The 11944-nt window shown below is 46.2% G+C and overlaps 1 protein-coding gene, 1 long non-coding RNA gene and 1 other non-coding gene across 5 annotated transcripts; 1 reads left to right on the top strand and 2 right to left on the bottom strand.

Moving 5' to 3' along the window:
- Positions 1–369: 369 nt before the first annotated feature.
- Positions 370–442, bottom strand: TRNAA-UGC. Its single transcript has one exon. It is a non-coding gene; the product is annotated as a tRNA-Ala (tRNA).
- A 4305-nt stretch (positions 443–4747) lies between these two features.
- Positions 4748–6186, top strand: LOC100825207 (GEM-like protein 4). The gene is made up of 2 exons (XM_003569900.4): positions 4748–5180; positions 5328–6186. Exons 1-2 carry the CDS (start codon positions 4943–4945, stop codon positions 5780–5782), a joined length of 693 nt encoding a protein of 230 aa, XP_003569948.1. The 5' UTR covers positions 4748–4942; the 3' UTR covers positions 5783–6186.
- LOC112272005 lies at positions 5980–11633 on the bottom strand. Of its 3 annotated transcripts, none has more exons than XR_002965641.1 (3): positions 10873–11633; positions 6358–6494; positions 5980–6276 (listed from the first exon to the last, which is right to left on the bottom strand). It is a non-coding gene; the product is annotated as an uncharacterized LOC112272005 (long non-coding RNA). The 3 variants fall into 3 exon arrangements; XR_002965640.1 differs by having other exon boundaries at positions 6358–6491; XR_002965639.1 differs by lacking the exon at positions 10873–11633 and having other exon boundaries at positions 6358–9871.
- Between the last annotated feature and the right edge of the window lie 311 nt (positions 11634–11944).

Below are 11944 nucleotides of genomic sequence, written 5' to 3'. Positions count from 1 at the left end.
CGAGGCGGAGGCAACAGCAAAGACATGAAACTGCTGCTCATCTTCGGACTTCGGCGACTCCAGCGTCAGCGTGGTACCGTCTCCCAGCTCCCAACTCCCAAGTGCTCCACGGCGAGAATGCTGCGTGCATGAGAAGCGAGGATCCCCTGTCGCGCCGTGCTCGTTTCGGTCCATTGGTGAAGAAGGCCCAATTTATATCATGGTCCGTATAATAAAGAGAGCTAATTAGATTAGGCCGAGTTGAAGATGGGCTAGAATAGGGTATGATGGAAGTTGGAGAGCGTTACTGACATTGGGCTTCATTCCTCTAAAATAAAAAGACAATGGGCTTCAAAACGAAATAGAAAAGAAAACGTACACATCGGCATCTGGAGATGCGGGGGATCGAACCCCGTGCCTCTCGCATGCAAAGCGAGCGCTCTACCATTTGAGCTACATCCCCGCATATGCAAAGCTTTAAATCGAAGTTAATATTACCAAGTAACGCAGCCCTAGCAGGCTAGCAGCATACTCTTCAGTAGTGGTGGTAGATACGAAAGATGATATTTACGCCAACATAAAAAAAACACATCGAACATGGTAAAAACATACTGGTTTAACAATTCTCCATGTGTCCATAGAGTTCGACACAATTGCTGGACTGCTTGCTTTCCTCGCATTATGATTGGCAGCATATTGTGGCTTGGCCCTGCCAGGTTCGATCCACCGGCCCGTTTACCAGTGCTGTCTGTCTGGTACTTCTCGATCATGTACTCCAAATTGAAGAAGAAATCCTTCTCCGTTGGAATTTTTGTTGACATGACTCAATGCTCATAGCCATGCACGTACGATATGCTGTTGAGATCATACTGTCCTAAGAGAAGTGCCAGCAAGGAACTTCATTGAAACACGAGAGTGTTGACATCCAGACTAGGATTTGTGCTTTCCACTGTGGGGGAAGTGGTTCAGGCCTACAGAACTATTTGAATGCCCTAACCTCCTTCCCAAGTACAGACAGTTAGCATTTCTTTCCGTTTGAGTATTTGACCCTGTCGAGTTCCATATCTGGATGACCCAAACATGATCCGGCAGCTAACAGCCAACATCGGACTATCAGAGTTATGCTATCAAACACAACACCACATCCCCAGCGACGACATCCCCATCATACATTTATAGCTCGGCGCTCACACGCTAGAAAGCAGCTAGCCAAGACTGCAGGAACGGCCGGTCCCAGCTCCCGACACAAACACAGACACAGTTGCTTAACATAGCATAACAAAGAAAAATATCTCAATTAGACCTGGCCCAAAACCACCAGTGCGTGCGTTGCATGTGGACGAGGCATGAACTAACGAACAACAACTTGTAGGTACGTACACGCATAAAGCAGCAGTTTAGTTCATGAGCTGAATCAGCAGTGACACGAAAACGGCAGCTGCAGACTAAGCCGGGCGGGACCTAAGTAAGCCCACCATGCACTGTCGACAACGCAATTACGAGAGCCCCTTTCGCATTGGCCAGCTAATTGTTTATCGATCGGCAGCGACCATGCTTTCGAGTGGAACGCACAAGCCTAACGAAAAAGGCTAAACATACGTTTATATACGTACGACCATCGCTACCATACATGGCATTATTACACGCAAATGAATTAACCCGTCCTTATCCGCCGGCCGAGGTGGAGCCCCGGCGCACGCACGATCATCATCGATCTGAAATTTTAATCTCTCCCTGTAATCTATGATCGTATCTCCATGCTTTTCTGCAGCGCTTTGAGGCTTTGAGCCCTTTACAACATGGAAGGGACCCTTTTGTGGTCAGACTGCAACCGTGGGTAGTCAGTGGAGGTCAATTCAAGAGCTTCTTCTTCTTCTTCTTCTTTAGGTCCATCCATCTCTCTGCATGCACAAGCGTTCGGATCATCTGGAGAAAGTTGCTAGACCGACCAGTGGGGGTTGAAGAGGGGCCGTGCTTTCTATGAATCGCTTGCTCCTCCTGATTAAGGAAAGAACAGTGGAAAAGCACTGTCAGCGTTGTGCTGGCCTGCCGGGGGGGCTCCCATGGGTCTCACAGTGTTTCCTCGATAACTACTGGCGGCCGACTGATAAGCGCCAGCTAGCTCCTTTAGATTGATAGTGCCAGCCTCATATTAAACTTCATACAGTATATGTTATAGCCAGTATATATATCGAACATACATAGAGTAAAATATATATATGGTGTGCAAGAAATGATTGCACGCGCAGTTCTGAATTGAAACCGCCGATCGAAACAACCTGTTTCTGAAGAAAGCCTTGGTCTCCGCTGCGCCGATGACTGAAACGCATTCAGGACATGTCTAGATTCCATGCATGCATGATGGTTCATTTCCTAGTTGACCTGTAGTTCTTATGCATTAATTTAACATGATTATTTCTTTTAGATTCTGCGGTCTTGCTTATACGCCGATGTACCTTTTTCATGACCCAGCCGTTAACGGTATTGTTGTCCGTGCACGGTAGCTTTCATGCCAGTAGGCAGACCAATGTGTTCTATCCCCTTTGTGTGATTCCTTTCCCTCTATAGCTGGTTGATGGAGCAAGGGACGATGGAGTGCGTGCTAAGCTTTCACGCTACATTTTTGTTGATTCCTTGTCCATATTCTGTTCCTTTTTTTTGCGGAGACGGACCGAGTATCAAACAAAGGTCACGTTGACCCTTTACAACTTCAACAGCCAAGTGTCCTAACATTCTCCCTACGCAACATGCAGTTACACAAGTAAACACGTATGGAATCCACCACCAGTGAGTCTAAGTCCACGCCCGATTACTTTAGATGATATAATACTTCAATTCATCAGCATATACTATTCATGACATGCAAAAAAAATTACAACGAGAGAGAGAGCGCCTTATTCATGACATACGTATTGTTAGTTCACATTAGGGATAGATGCAAGCAAAATTCCTCTTATGTTCCGCTTCTTTTGTTTTTAGCGCACTTATGTTCCGCTTCTAGGTCGTTACGGACTTGCTAGCCCAAATTTGACTTCGGGCTTGGAGATTAGTCTAGAGAAGCAGGACTATATATGCGGGATCCTACTTGCATCCCTAGTTCACACAAATGCTAGTTGTGTCGTTCCCATGTGCATAAGGCGACCAAAATCCTAGTCGGCGCCACTTCTAGTCATCCCTCTCCTTGACGTTGTCATACGTCCACTCTGCGATAGAGAGCCCATGTGTTGCCACGAAACCATGAGAGAATTGCATTTTTTTAAATATAAACACGGGACAAATGTAGAGGCTCACAAATACTTACACACGTACACCCATCATCACTATATACGCATGCATACACACCTTCCTCATATGAACACTTTCGAGAGACTGAACCGACAGATCTTGAGGGTCATCTGTTATGACAATAATATGCTCGTACACAAACTATTAGAATCTTTTTTAGAATTTCAATGGTATATTTTTGTGGCACACAAGTATATTATTGGCACCATGGATGGTCAAACTTATATTTTGAAACCCGTGCATCCACGATTAGGGGAAGGTATGGCCGTATGGGAGTATTTAGTAGGGATGTACTGCAAATTGTGGAAGGCTAAAATTTTCGTTGTTGTCTTTTGGCCAGTTCCCGTTTACGCATGAAATTGAGAAATATCTGATGCAAGTAAACGCCCCACATGATTATATGAATCTTTACCCAAAGCAGAGAACCCTTTGGAAAAGAAAAAAAAAGATTGTGTGAAAGTAAAACAACAACAATGCATGAGCCAACGAACCGGCGGCGCATGCACAGCGGGACGTGTCGGCATGCAGAAAGAACGGGCGGGTGACTCGGTGCGTCGTCGGACGCGACGCTGGCTGCGGGCAGTGACCCGGGCGTCCGCCGTGGCCATCGCAAAGCAAAACTAGAAGACCCTAGTAAGAAAAACAAGAGCAAAGGGGTGAGAGGCCGTAGGGATGGGGGTGGCCGAACTTGTGACGGCTGTTCCCTTGGCTTCCCTGTGGGCCGTTGTGACCCTTTGGTGGCGAGCAGGGCTATAGCTCGACTCGATTGCTGGTAGGCTCCACTGCTTCGTCAAAGGCGTCGTCGCCCACTCAGCGGCGCGTCCCCGGCCGGGTGCTTTCTGGTGTCACGGCCTTTGGGGAGCCATGATTTTGATTTGAGGCGGATCTAGGTGTGCCCGGCGGATCTAGGCGTTCGCTACGAACTGCGATTCTTTCTCTGATTCTCTCCCTTGATTGGTATGAATTTTGTCTGCGTTTCTGTGCTCTTCCGTTTGATTTCTCCAACGCCAATGCTACTGACCGTTGCGAGGAGGTTATTCTGTCCGCGTGCAGAAATGGATACTTCCAACTTCCAAGCTGCCGGCAACGATAAAGCTGTGCACTTGCGCGTGCAGCCTCCTGGAACGACCATTTGGTATCTTCTCGTGAGCTCTGCCAGAATACCGAACCGGATGCAACAGTGCCTCGATCCTGCACGCGTATTACAGGATGTGTATCAGCGTGGAGCACAACATACATATGCACTTCAAACAGAACAGGCTCACCTAATACGTGACCTTCAGAAAAAGTCTCGGAGCAGAAAAACACAAACGGATGAGACGTCAAAAGCTACCACGTACTGGGGGGTCCCATGCGTGCGCAAAGTTAGGTAGCCACCCAACCTTTTTTTTGTAACGCCAAGCTTTTTATCACGATGAGGAGATGAGGACTGTTCCTATCAATCCTCAATTCCAAAGTGCGGAATTGGAGAGCGAGCAAGCCACCGAGGCGCAGGAGGCGCTTGCGGTCTTTCCGGGCTAGCTAGGCACGCACCAACCCTATAAATGAGGCTTTCCCCTCCTTCATTTTGGACCTGAGCTTACCTGCAACAACAACCACCGCACAATAGGAGGACACAGTACAGGACGCAGGAGAAGCTGCACACGGCGCGAGTATTCCTTCCTTGCAACGTTCGGCGATGGAGGGGTCAACGAATCCGGAGCATGTGATTGGGATCCCGGTGAACAGCACGGCGTACGGCATAGAGGAGCCCGAGTTCCCGGCAGAGGAGGCGACCCCAGATCATGGCGGATTCGTCGGTTCCTTCGCCCAATCCAACAACGATTCTAACAGCTCCAGGACGGCACCCGATCAGACGAGCGAAGTTCGCAGGACGGGGGGCAAGAAAAAGATTGCTCGGGGCATCAAAGAACACGGTAATTAATTTCTTCCTGTTTGATTGTTTCCTGACGATCCTTTTTCAACGCGGAAACACCCAGAAAAAAAATTGAATTTTTCCTGGTCGTCGTGGTAGCTTTGGAGGAAAGTTAGACTGAACTCGTCCATGTTCCCAATTTCTGCAGTGACTCTCGGGCCAAAGCTATCGGAAACGGTCAAAGGGAAGCTAACGCTGGGCGCGAGGATCCTCCAAGCCGGCGGCGTGGAGAAGGTGTTCCGGCAGTGGTTCTCCGTGGACAAGAACGAGAGGCTCATCAGGGCCTCGCAGTGCTACCTGTCGACGACGGCGGGGCCGATCGCCGGGCTGCTCTTCGTGTCGACGGAGCGGGTCGCGTTCCGCAGCGACCGGCCGCTGGCGGTGACCGCACCGGACGGCGAGAAGCTCCGCGTGCCGTACAAGGTGACGATACCGCTGCGGAAGGTGAGGCGGGCGGTGCCGACGGAGAACAAGCACAAGCCCGAGCAGCGGTACATCGAGGTCGTCACCAACGACGGCTTCGAGTTCTGGTTCATGGGCTTCGTCAGCTACCACAGGTCGCTGCACCACCTGGAGCAGGCCGTCGCGCAGGCAGCACGATGACGATTGCTTCACACGGCCGCTGGGGATGATCGTGCTTGATTAAATTCTCGCTTCGATTGTCCGTGTGCGTCTTGTGCTGCTGTTTTAGATGGGGTTATAGGATTTGTGCATGTGTAGGTTAATTGCGGTTGCAACATGTCGTTGTATATGCTAGTGCATGACGGCAGGTGATCTTTTGGGTGGGGTTTGGGGGAAGATGGAATTCATGAACAAGTTGGGAAAAGAAAATGGTTTGGTGGCAATGGTGCTGTGACGAAGTTTCTCATATCCATTCTTTTCTAGAAAAGATAAAGATAATACTACTATATTGAAATGGTATTGTACTACTACTCCACTACCATACAGCTGAACAATGTCCTTTCCGATGGCATACAAAGCTGTCATTCAATATGTTTAATTCCAAACCATGCCGTGCTGGTGGAGATTAGGATCTCCCTTTTCCTGTTCACTGTGTGAGCTTGTTTGCACTGGCAGCTTCAACTTGCCCTGCAAGGCTGCAGCATGCCATCATCAGTACCTGTAGTTCCATGAAGTTCTGATAACTTGGAAAGATGATCAAGTGATTTATTGCATACAGTTGATGTCTGAAGAATTCCTACATTGAGAGTGTCGTGTTCATGCCATATCAAGTAGGAGGAGTAGCATTTTACACAGGTAACAATCTGTACAGTCCGAACATATCTGACTGAGAAGGACTGAATTCAATTCTCTGCTGCCAAATAAAATTAATCAGGTCACAGCACTGTTGTAACAAATAAATAAGTCCAGCCTTGTTAGGAAAACATGAGAAGAAACATTTGGTATCATGTCTAAAATACATACAGAAAATCGGTAACAATATCGATCGCTGACCCGACGATCATCTAATTTGCAAATTTAATCTTTCAATCGTCAGTAGGAAACAGTCTTCTATGGCCATTTTGATCCACGAGTCATATTCAGAAGTATCCGAACAAGAAAGAAATACATGTACATGTCTGAATCAGTCAGGCTGGAGCCTTGACTACGCCCACAAGCCGGCAATGATGTCCATGAACTACCTTTTTTTTTCACTGTCCAAACCTTAGCTACGAAGCGCCCAATGGCAATCTTTTGTTCGGGGGCCAAGGAGGGATATGCACTCTGTCTTTCTCACAGCTGCCTTTCCCTACGAAAATAGTCCTTTCTTACAGTTATTTTCCTTCCATGTTTGTCTGAACAATTTGCTTTCTCCTGCCGGATTGGACCATGAGATAGTGCCATTTTAGAATCTTCACTCTGTTATCCGATCAGGTAGACCTTTGCCCTTTTGTTCGGTCTTTCACCCCACTTGAAGAAAAAGCTACGGAGGCTATGGGGCTGTATATATGTCTTGCCTCCGAAGTTATCACCAAGAAGACTAGCGAGGGCCCAACGTCAGTTCACCAGTTCTTTTTAACGTCACCTTGGATTTTCTCTTTCTTTTAAGCTAAAGAGAGAGCTTAATTACCGAAATAAGGTAACACACTCTAGCTAAAACGTGTTGAAGTGCACACTAGGACGATCTGCCATAAGCTGCATTCATGCTCAACATTACACTAAAACACCCCATCAAGCCGTGCAAACACGCAAGAGGCTCTGCATCTGCGCACCTTGACCTCCAGACACCAAGCAACTAATTACCACCATCTCACCGTGATCTCCGACTAAAGTTCCATCAAAACCACACCCAAAGAATGAACGAAAACAACCCTTAAAAAACGGGATTTATAATGAACGAACGTTCGCTCTTTAGTCTCTCAGAGCGAACGCTCTATTAATTGACCATTCGATCGGAAAGATTATAGCTGGGATCATGCCACGTGTCTTTGTGGGTGACAACTTTAGGTTCGTGGGATGGCAACTTTTAGTTATGTAGAGTAGGAACTTTAGTTCTATACGGGTGGCAACTTTGTCCCGTCGCGCTAGAAGACTAACGAACGTTTAGTTTTATGATATGGCAACTTTAGTTCCGTGGTGATGGCAACTTTAGTTTGTGAGGATGTCAACTTTACCCATCGCGTCAGAAGGCTAGGGAGCGAACGTTCGCTCCCCATTCCATCCTTTAGAAAAACCTATTCTACGAGCTCTTTTACGATACCCCGGGTTTAATATAACCGTTTATTTATCCTGATCTAATGACCAATATTACTTTGTACTCCATCTTCTATTCTACGGACTCGCAAACAACCGAAGTACCTGTATTCGGAGGGCAAAATCGTAAAAGATCTAAAAACAAAAATTTCCTATTTCCATTCCAGCCGTGCGGCCGGAGCTGACGAAGCCGCGGCTGTAGCGGCGAACCGGACGAGGCGACGGAGCAGCAGCAGCCCGCCCGACAGGAACGTCGCTGCCGTCGTTCGACGCAACAAGTCGCCGCTCTACCGCGTCCGCCGCCGCCGCCATGCGCTGGAACAGGTTCCTCTTGGGAGCCGGCCACATTAGCTTCTTCCAGCTGACAGCGGTAGAAGCAGAGGAGCGGCCGGTGTTCTTCGTTGAACCATCGGGATTGAGCCGCGGCCTGCAGGGGCTTGGCGACGGCGCTGCCGGGAGATGACACCATGATCGATCTCTAGTTAATCAACCAAGGGCGCTCTCTCCTGCCGGAGCTAAAATGCTAGACGGAGAGACGACGCCATGAATCGATCTAGCTAATTAATTCTTCTTTCTTCTGCCGGAGCTAGATGGAGACATGATACGATGAATCGATCTAGGTAATAGCTATTCTTTCTAGCTTCCACTCCGCATCCGTTCTCGTCCAGCTAAAAGAGCTACACTCCAGCCTCCGGCGTCCTCTCCTCCACGTCCTCCACCGCTGGAATCGATTCGGTCGCTGCAGTTCTTTGACGAGGCCGGCCCAAATCGATGCATTTTATTTTCCCTTTCTTCGGCTGTAACTAGCGTCCAATCAGGTATTGCCTTACCGGGATAACCGAATCGTAATACCCTTTGACAAATGTCTAGTTTACCCTTCGATCTGATGGCTAGATTTGTTTGGTAAATTTGTTCGGAGCATCGGGGTACCGTAAAAAATATATCTACTCGTCTAATAGTTGCCAGCTGTGGATGTTCTTCGTGGTTCCCCGCCTTGTCCGAGGTTGAGACTATGCTTGTCTCGTCAAACAAGCCATGTGTGGCTTAGGCATTTGAGACAGATACCATGGCAGCTGAGCAAGAACCAACCTAATTTTCATGGGAAAACAAAGTCCGGTGGCAACAGTGCTCGAGACGTGAACCATTCTTTCTAACTGTCGACATCCTCCTCTTAGACTCCTAGTAATCTGAGATCCGATCCCAAAACTGCGCTGCAAGCAAGCCATGCAAAGCTTTGGATCCTCAGGTGCACACCTAGTACCCATGTTTCTACAAGTGCATGTATGATGGAGTGATGTTAGCCTTCTCTTGACGATGTCACATAGGATAATTGTTAATGTGAAAGATAGAGAAGTGAAAAAAAGGCTTGAGCATCCATCCTCTTAACTAAGAGTAGGATAAAAAAAATTCCCATGTACTAAATTTCACTTTTTCTTCACATTTATTTAATTAATTTAGGGTAAATTTAGTTAAAAATAAATTTACCCCCTACAAGAAGGTCTGTGACACATTTTACCCCATAAAAAATTCTTCTGTTTATCCCATTTAAGAAATTTTTGACACAATTTTTCCCTTTTTAAATTTTTCAGCCATCTTAAGAGAGTGGCTACAAATCTCAGGCCTACATGCATGGCGCCTCCCGTATCTCCTAAATACGCTTCCAGCTAGGGTTTACATTTTGGCAACCCTAGAATTTTAAAAGTCGCCGAGATTTTGAATCGTTCCCAAAATTATTGTGTTTAGAATTTTTGACCAAACTTCATTTTTAGGATTTAAATCTTCAAATATTTTGTTAAAAGAAATTTCAGCACCCACCGAAATTAGAAAAAAAAAATGAAACCTTAGTTCCGATTGGGCAGGGGTTGCTCGCGCCCGATCTGACAAAGCCACACAAGCTATTAGCCGACCCAACCACGCTGAGCGGCTTCATGTAAACCTGATATGTGGGGCCACTCTATCATGACAAAAACTAATTTAAATGTTGAAATTTAAGCTGGGTCAAAATTCATCTAAATTCAATGAATTTAATTTCATCAATACAATATCAAAATGATTTTTGATATTCAAAAAATTAGGTTGCCAGAATTTTAAGCGTTCTTTTACAGTACCATGAAATTTTTATTTTTTCGAAAAGGAGGATGAAACCCCTGGCCTCTACATCAAAATAATGCACATAACCTTTTTTTATTATATTATTCACAAATCTAACAAATCGAATAACCCAAAGCAACCTTCTGGCGATATGTCACGACACCTACAAGCTTGATGAAGGGGGCGATACTAAGATGCCCTTTTAAGTGGACGGTTAGATTTTACCGGTACTGCAAATCCCGCATGTAACCTACTCAGAAGCGTATTTACAAGATACGCCTTCCGTACATGTGAGGCCACTCTATCCGGACGGCTGGAAATCTTTATTCATTTTAAATAGGGGTAAACCAAGGAATCTTTGCTAAATGGCTGGCATACAATGTGTCATAGACTTTCTTAGAGAGGGTAAAAAGTAGATTCACTCTAAATATTAATTTTATTCACTTAAATATTAGTTGCAAGATAATAAGAGAAAACTTATTGTATAATATGTTTTATTGTGTTTTCTAAATGACGTGAAACATAAAAAAAGACAATATTATCAACCATTGTACATGCCTTAAGTCGACTTAGAATCTTATTCCAAGTTGCCAGTTATAATATATAGTCGATTCTTTACTCGGCTTGAATTTGGGTAGTTGCGCATTTAAATCGTCCTTTGGAACTTTTGTTTGCTCGGTCACACATTTCTACCACTAAACTTACACTTTTTGTCCAACTTCAAACTTTCTCAACTGCAAATGAATGTCCTACGCCACTTAGAAAAGGAGAATCCACATTTTATTAGTCTAAAATCATCGGTGACTGCCTCGTATTTCTAATATATAGAAAGGAACTGTATTTGTTTGAAAAAAAGAATATACCTTCTCCAATTTCGAGAAAACTGGTGTATTATGAGAAAGAAGTACCTTTATTTGGTTTCATTTGGAGAGAATGATTGGAGCAACTTGTGATAACATCGCTCCGTCCCTCAGTGCTGCTCCTGGACAGTCTGGAAGAGAGACTCCACTAACATTCATCATGCTGAAAAGAGACAGCATTGTTGGATATATATAATTTGGTTCCATTATTCCGGATATTCCGTATCGACAAAATTAAACTTAGAGACCTCAGTAGCCAGCGATCGATACATTCGTCGCAGCTCAGAGATCGATCGATGGGTCCTAGATCAATCGCGAGACGAGCCGCACTGTCATTTTACGCTTTCCACATCACTTACACGAGCTCGCCCATGCAGGCGCAGAGATGTCAAAGGCGGTCAGTGCAGCGGGCCAAGAACCCCTCGATATGTAACTGCTGACAAAGACAGCAGTCAGCAGTGGAACCAATACAGAGCACGTAGCTAAGATCTCGATCGACTCGGTGCCGCGTCGTCACGGCGACTTCGTTGGCACGAGCGAAGAGGAATGTGGCCCGGGGGGGAGAGACGACCGAGAGTTGGCTGGCTCAGGCTGGCTGCGACGTCGACCGGAGACTTCGGCTGGGAGGGAAACTGGATATGGGATCCTTGTGATTTGTGAAAAGGAGAACCCCGGTCGATCCGACCGCTGCCCAAAACCTGAGATTTTTTTCGGCTGGAAAGGTGTTGTTTTACACGCTGGATTGCCCCGCTTCCACATCACCCGTGGGGCCTCGCGCGGTGTCCCATCTCCTGTGGTTGCAGCGCAGCACGAACCTTGTAGTCAAGGAAAAAACATTTCGTGACTTCGTGTGATACGTATATGATACTATCAAACACGTATTGATAGAATAAACACGTCTGAATGATTCTGATTAGAAGGTATCGAAAGTGGGGATTTTGAGCGATGATCTTCACTTATATGCGGATTCAGAACGCCAACAGTAACCAACGAAACTACGTACCCTGCACATAATCAACTGGCCGGATCATGACATACGTGCGCACGCAGCGTAGCTAAAAAAGGAGTTCGTGTTTCAAGCCTGTTGCAGTGTTCATATGAGTACTAGTAGTTAGTAGTT

The sequence above is a fragment of the Brachypodium distachyon genome, chromosome 3 (genome assembly GCF_000005505.3).
Source record: "Brachypodium distachyon strain Bd21 chromosome 3, Brachypodium_distachyon_v3.0, whole genome shotgun sequence".
NCBI lineage: Eukaryota > Viridiplantae > Streptophyta > Magnoliopsida > Poales > Poaceae > Brachypodium > Brachypodium distachyon.
The sequence above is the reverse complement of the archived record's forward strand: the minus strand, read 5'-3'. Positions and strand labels throughout refer to the sequence as shown.